General features: G+C 37.6%; 1 protein-coding gene across 1 annotated transcript in view; it reads right to left on the bottom strand.

Annotated features, from left to right (window-relative positions):
* The window catches only part of GABRB3 (gamma-aminobutyric acid type A receptor subunit beta3), a 127,760-nt gene extending 122,433 nt beyond the window's left edge, over positions 1 to 5,327 (bottom strand). Inside the window, exon 1 of the mRNA XM_045285690.1 lies at positions 5,110 to 5,327. Coding sequence (XP_045141625.1) covers positions 5,110 to 5,315 — 206 coding nt within the window. The 5' untranslated portion in view covers positions 5,316 to 5,327. The remainder of the gene's footprint in view (positions 1 to 5,109) is intronic.
* Positions 5,328 to 7,674: the final 2,347 nt, after the last annotated feature.

The raw sequence follows: 7,674 nt of genomic DNA on the forward strand, positions 1-7,674 counted from the left end.
TACAACTTTCCTCTAGTTTTAAATGCCCCTCCCCCACTATCATGATCCCAATTCTACCTTACAAATCTGGGTAGACCGGATGATGTACACTGATACAGATAGGAACAGGGAACACAGGGAATTCAGGACAGATGAACCCTTCAGGTCCCGTGGTGTGGCGATACTGGGAGGGTGGAGGGAATGTGGAGTAAAAAGGGGGAATGGATTATAAGGATCTACATATAACCCCCTCCCTGAGGGATGGACAACAAAAAAGTGGGGGAAGGGATATGTGGGACAGTGTAAGATATGATAAAATAATAATAATTTATCAATTATCAAGGGCTCATGAGGGAGAGGGGGTGGGTATTGAGGGGGAAAATGATGAGCTGATACCAAGGGCTCAAGTAGAAGGCAAATGTTTTGAGAATGATGAGGGCCATAAATGTACAAATGCGCTTGACACAATGGATGTATGTATGGATTTGTGAGAAGAGTCGTATTAGCCCCCAGTAAAATGATTTTTAAAAAGACATCAAGTGAACAATAGATAGATGAAGAAAGACAAGAAAATTATGATGATTCCACCTTCTCGTGGATGGACAGTGGACATCTTCAGACCGAAGTCATGGACAACACGATGGCCATGAGCCAACACTTCAAGGATACTAAAGCTTGGGAACCTTGTAGTTTTCCAAGGTCTTCCTACTTCCTAATTACGTTTAGTGCCCAGAAAAGTTTTCAACGAACTCAAACTTGATTTTAGGATGGTATCTAGCACATTTCTCCTATCACACAGTTACCTGGACCTGCAAAGGAGGCCTATTTATTTTCTCACCCAGCTAAGATGGTAAAATACACGTTAATGTTAGCTCAAGTTTCAACCTCAAAAAAAGAGAAAAATTATTCATGACTTCAAATGACCTTTTTTTCTAAAATGTCTGCGAGCAATCATTGATTCTTTCTGCAGCATCATCAGTGTTACGTAGATTCATCAGGGCCATGACTTCCCAGAATGAGGCTGCAGTGCTATATGAATCTACATGACGGCCAGTGATCTTCCCTCACCTAGAGGCAGAGCAAGCCCTCATTGATTCTGTGATTTCATGGATTAGGTGTGAACAAACATACAAAAGGAGCCCAGAGGACCTGGGTGATAACTGATTCGTATAGACTATTGCTGAATGCACAGTGGGGGCAATTTCAGCATTTCTCAACTACTAGATTTCTGAATGAGAAGGGTTGACATTTAATTCTATAGCTGAAAATTTCCATTAATTCTATAGCTTGAAATGTTATGTTCTATAGCTGAAAACTTCCGTATCAAAAATTTAACCATAACTCACAGAGATACCAGTCCTGTAGCAGTCCATCAGCAGGAATGTAATTCTCCTGGGAAGGACTTCTATCTGAAGTACAAGTGAGGGAGCAGCAAAAAACCCTACTTTTCCCCAGCCGTCCTACCATATGGATTCTTACCCACTGTGTTCACAGCTATGCCAGATTTGCTTCAGGAGCTTTGAGAATCACTGGACATGCCATAGAACTCATTTAAAAGATACAATTAATGGTGGGATTCAAATAATCTAACAAATGGTTCAGTGCTCTAATGAGCATTTTAAGTATTAAAGAAATATAGCAGTTTATTATTTCATACAGTTAATACTTAAATGAGGTCTACGCAAAACTATATAATGTTATGAAAAAGCTTTAAAATATTAATGAAAATATTAAATACTACCCAACCAAAAAAACCCCAATAAAACTGCTATTTAAGATATTTCCATATTGCTTCTTGATTAGCATCCTCACTTGCAATAGTTTTCACTTTTGTCTGAGTAGCATCAGCTGTGTGAAAGGAGGTAGGCCAATTAGACAATAATCATGGTGTTTACTATATTACAATGGATTCAGTTACTTCCTCTCTCAGAACATATTATGTTCATCTTTGAAAAATCCCTTTCTGAGTCTGCTGAAATCACAGCGATTGTTCTGACAATATATTTAGCACTCTGAACAATTTCAAGCATTGCATAATTTACTCATAATATCTCTTGGGAATTTGGGTCATAACACAAAGCTAAAATGAATGACAGTGTGTCACTCTTCGGTTGTATGATACGTTTTCTCTTTACGTTGTATGTTTGTTTATTGAAGCAATAAATGCAAAGGAATAAAAATGTAGTATTTCATCAAAAGTATAAAAAGTTTTATGAAATGAGTAAAGATTATAAGCATAGCTTTATCTAATTTTTATACATATGGATGGAATGAACATTAATATAGGCACTTAAAATACACTGTTGCATAGATGAAGATTAAAAGAGAGTAAGGAATGTAAATTTGTGATTTCTAAATTGGGTGGCTTCCCAGCCACCTACTTTAGAGAAAACCCTGATTATAACCGACATTTTAACAATTGCTTTGCTGAACTCAACCATAAATTATGTATCGGTTCTACCGGACTGGTGCAGACCAACTAAATCCCACCACTGGATGCAATTTATTTTGGGGGCTACCCACTGGCCTACTGGCTTACTGTGTCACTAGTGTGACCAGTCACACTTTATAATTTATCAAAAGCCCACTATATAGAGCATAGGTAGCATACAGAACATATATAAATAGTACATAAGTATAGTGCTAAATATATGAATACATGAATGTAATAAGTATCAATATTTTTAATTACTAATGTACTTTTCATCTGAAAGTTTCAATTAGACCTACTTTCAATATAGGTATATGTTTTAAAATATAAGATGTGATTTGATTGTGTAGCATGCATGTACAGAAGGTAGAGTGATTGTTTAGAGGGTCTTTTTTTGTTTTAACAGGCATCCAATTCCATATAGATCGGAATAATTGTTTTTTGAAATAGGAGGTTCTAAATAGAGACCTAAGGTGTATATTGGTATTAAATTTGAGTTTAGTTACTCATTTATAAATCTTTACCGATTAAAAGGCTGTTTAAAATGTATAACGGATATGGATTTGACTAGAGTTTTTGTTTTTTGGTTATTGCACAAATTTGTTACTGAGCACTTTCTATGGCTTACTAGATTATTATTTTAATTTTATATGTAAGTTTACTATTAAGAGTATTAATAAAATATAGACTCTATCTATCCATTCATTAATCTACTTGTATTCCTTATTGGTTTTCCTTAATCTTACTTGATATATGATGCTAAATCGAACAATTCTAAATGGAATTCGGAAAATCACTACAGTGTTTTCATACATATTGTATAATTGTATCCTAGTAGATTTGCCATTTGAGGTGAAAAAACATTTTTAATTAATTTGTTAAAATATTTTTATTGGAATATAGTCCTTATACCACACAATTTACTAATTCAATCATATTAAGATAAGAATAGTTATGCAATCATCACCAAAATCAATTTCAGGACATTATTTTCTTTCTCACACTCATTGTTAGTTGCCCATTTCCCCCCACCTTCCCCTGCCATGCCCCTAAGTAATTATTAATCCAGTTACTGTCTCTATGGACTTATCTATCCTGGATTTTACATACAGGAAATGATACAAAACACAAACAGGAAGCAAACAAACAAAAAGAATAAACAAAACAGTGGAAAACCTCAACCAAAAAGAAAGCAGAAAATACTAAAAACGGAAAACTTTAAAATGAGTCAAAAGGAAGATCAAATAAGGTGTTACATTTTAACCTCATTACATCGTCTACAATTGATTTCACAATACTGAGACAAACTAATGCGTTCTACTTCTGATAAGAAAATAAAGAATGAAAAATTGAAAATGGAGAAAACCTCAAAGTCACAAAATCCTACCTCTGTTTTTCTTTATATATGCTTCCTCTTTGATAGTCCCCTACTTCATTCATACATACATATGCACACACATTCACACACTCATACAGGTAGCTTTTATTTTTTCTTATTTTTCCTCTTGCAGATGGGCACGGTTCCTCATTTCTTTTCCACAGCACTTTTATATCAACTTTTGTAAAACTGAAATACTTGTCATAATATTCAGTGTAACAACCATCTCTCTCATTTTCAGGCAAGATATAAAATGCTGAAATTGTCCCAGAGAAACTTTAGGCTAGAATCTTTTAAAATATCATACTTTGGTTGACATATATCACTTTTTTTCTTATACAGAAAGAAGTCTGATTTTGCTGAAATTCCTAGTCTTACTCTAGACTATCATTTCGGGAAAGTCACTCAATATTGTCTGTTTAAAGCAATGTTAAATAGTCCTGTTCCTTGCCTTGAGGTCCTAAAAGAATAGTCAGAATTTAAATACACAGTGTTGTTATGATTTTACATATAACTTTTGACATCCAAGAATTCACAATATGTTGAGAAGAAAATGTTTCCCCAAGCTGTCCATATATGCCTCACTCACCACTGAGGCTAGCTACTAGTCGGGCAGCAGATCAAGATAAACACACACACCAAATACTATTCTAAAACAAACAAAACAAGTGCAAAAAAACAATGTAAAAGAAAGAAGGCCTTTTAAAAACTGCATCATTCAGCAAGAGTGATATTCAAAGCAACCACGGTGGAGATAGAGATGTCCAGGATAGAGACTAGCTCCCCAGAAAAGCCTGCTCCTCTGGGCTCAGGGTAGCAGTCTAGGTTCCTACCCAAGTCATAGGTGATCCTGGTGAGAGAGGTTATCAGCAGGCAGTCTCACAGTTATTTCATTAGCCCCGTCCATAATCAGTGGTACTATCCTCTACAAGACTCTTTCAAGGGTTCAACTCTATCTGCATAACAGTCTCCGCCCCATTCCCCTAATTATTCAATAGCTTTGGAGAGCATTATTGAAAACGTGTGCAGTGTCAGGAAAGTGTAATTACAAGCTTTCTGGCCATGGTATAGGAACCTCACCCTGAGAGAATCCGTGCTCTTAGATAAAGCAACTCAATTAGAAAAATTCAGTTCATGAAGACTGGTTTGCAATGGCTAAAAATACTACTTATAGTAACAGTAATGTTATATCTATAAATAGTATATTTATATATTTTTAAAACGTACACAGTGTCACTCAGATGTTCTCTGATTAGTTTGTAGACATGGTCTAACTCAATCGCCTTTGTGAAAAATGCACGACCATGGGTAGCAGGCCTACCTGAGCCCATACAACACTGTCCCGTCAGGGTGCAGGCGGATCATGCGGTTCTTCACTGTTACCCCATGCACGAATGACTTTTTGTCATTTAAAAAGTATGTGTCAGGCACCCAGAGCTGGTCAGCCACTCGATTGTCCAGCGTGAGGTTAAGAGGAATTCCCGAGTATGCAAGTCTCTTGTCTCTCCAGTACTGTTGGAAATACATGGTTAAGGTGTAGTCCTGGGAAGAGAGAGAGAAAAAAAAGAAGAAAGAAACAAAAATATCAATGTGTGCTCAGCTACAGGACGATCCAGTCATGGTTTTCCAATGCAAATTCCAATATGAGTCCTTCAGTCAATTCCCCGAAGAGGCAGAGGCCATTCATAAACAAGGCTGGAAGCAGTTATGACATTCCTTTGAATACACACCAGCATCTGTAAGTCTACTTGAGTACATGTAAATTTTGTGCTTTATTTGGGTACAAACAAGACTGGATAAACTTCCACTTAAGAGGTTACTACATAGAGTAATTGCAGAACAAATGTCATGTCATAGTAAATTCACGCAAGCATGTTCATCAACTCCCCAAGACAGCGAAGCTCTGTCCACAAACTCCTCTCTCTGTTTGCAACTTAAGTCACTTCCTTCTCCTTCTACCCTCTGTAGGGTTTTAAATAAGTATCAGTGTGAGTAATAGCTTGCAGGGCCACTATACACCATCCTTCTGTCTCTCTTCTTTCATCATGCCATAGCCACATTGCCAAGGCTATTGTGTCACCCAGAAATGGTGACAATATTACTATGGTTAAAAGGGGGGCTTGAAGAAAAAAAGTTGGCTGGGCAAAGGGGAGTCAGCTGTCTTGTCTTAATTGCACTAGATATTTCCAAGGAGCTTCATCCCTTCACCACCCACCCAACAAAACCAGTAAACCTCTAGGAAGATGGTGTGTGTGTGTGTGTGTGTGTCTGTTTCCCTTTCCAAAGAGTCCATGCTGAGACCGTGGATAAATGCTAAAGTGGAGCCTGGGCATTAAACAAAATGAAAGACATTTGAAAAACTAGCAGGTGCCACACAGAACTTGCACAGTCTCAGAGTTTCAGGAGACTGTTTCCAAAACATGTTCAGTTGTAGATGTTGGAGATAAGCATAGAGAAAGATGGCAAATCCATCCTTGAACCCATCCAGAACATGGGTCTTCTAACATTTCATTTAGAACCTGGTCATTGCTCACTGGGAAACTCATAGTTTCTTTAAGTAAACATTGGATTTGTATTACTTCTCTGAACAATCTGGAACAGAGAAACTGAAATGACAAAGAGCAGATACAGGAACAGCCTGTAAATGCTTTTAAGTAGGAAGAGATAACAAAATCAACCCATGTAAAGCAATGTACGGATCACAGGCCACAGACAAAAGGTATTTAAAATGTGAGATTCGTGCATATCCCTGGCCTGACAATTAGGTTTTGTGTCAACAGGGTGGCTGGGACAAGGTTCTCAGCAGTTTTGATCCTATCCCAAGATGGGATCTAACAATGCAATGAACCCTGAGAGTAGCCAGCTGTTGAGGTGTAGTGCGCCACTTGATTAGGTCACAGCCCTGAGGCAATTGGAAGGAGGTCTCCTCACGGGTCTCCCTGCTCATTTATAAGCAGAGCCTGTGGGAAAGCTTGTTCCATTTGCTAAGCCTGGATCCTGGATGTGGTTCAACCTCCTGCCATATTGCCTGTTCACCCAGGAGTCATCATCAGACTTCCTGCTTTGGATTCATTCATTTCTGTGGCCATCAACCTATGGTTTTCCCACTTTCTCTTCTCTTTATGAGCCCCTGATGCTACATAAGTCAGAAGACATCTCTAGCTTAATATCAGATTTACAGATGTACCATTCTGGACTCACTTGTTTCTACAAATGTGTCAACAACTTTCTTAATTATTTTCTGTTTATCCATATATAAATGTCACTGGTTTTACTTCGCTTGAGAACCCAGCCTAATGCACCAGTTTTACATGATCTGGGATTCTATAGAGTCTCAATTAGATAAAGAGAAATAATTTGAGCACATGAAGAAAAATTTAAGAACAGTTTTCATGCTCTTCCATAGGCAGAGCTCTATGGCTGCTATTACCTGTCGGAGCCCCAATCCACTACTTTCCAGTGAAATCTTTTGATAGAATAGGTGCTGTATCAGATAGAAATTGGTTAGCTAGAAATGAAATTAGAAACATGAAAAAAAACCAAGCCTTCAGGAGAGTATTGATTTTAATACACTTACGGGAATCCCTGAAATTCCAATTGCCAATTTAATAGCCAATAAAAGCCACCAAAGGGTTTTTGTAGCATATGTGAGAAAGATCAATTTTTAAAATGGACAAGAAGTAAGATAGAAAAAAGTGTAAGGCAAGTGGTCAGTATCTCTGAGTGGATCATAAAGTAGGACATGTAGACCGGGCCTATATTGAAAGGGCTTGAAAGTAAACAAGCGACCATCTAGCCAAGAAGCAACAAAGCCCACATGGAAGCAGCACACCAACATGTGTAATCACGAAGGTCTGAGGGGACTAGGTTTCAAGCACAGGGGTAG

The sequence above is a fragment of the Echinops telfairi genome, unplaced genomic scaffold, assembly GCF_000313985.2.
Source record: "Echinops telfairi isolate 266 unplaced genomic scaffold, ASM31398v2 ScPeMD7_7475;HRSCAF=8513, whole genome shotgun sequence".
NCBI classification, from domain to species: domain Eukaryota; kingdom Metazoa; phylum Chordata; class Mammalia; order Afrosoricida; family Tenrecidae; genus Echinops; species Echinops telfairi.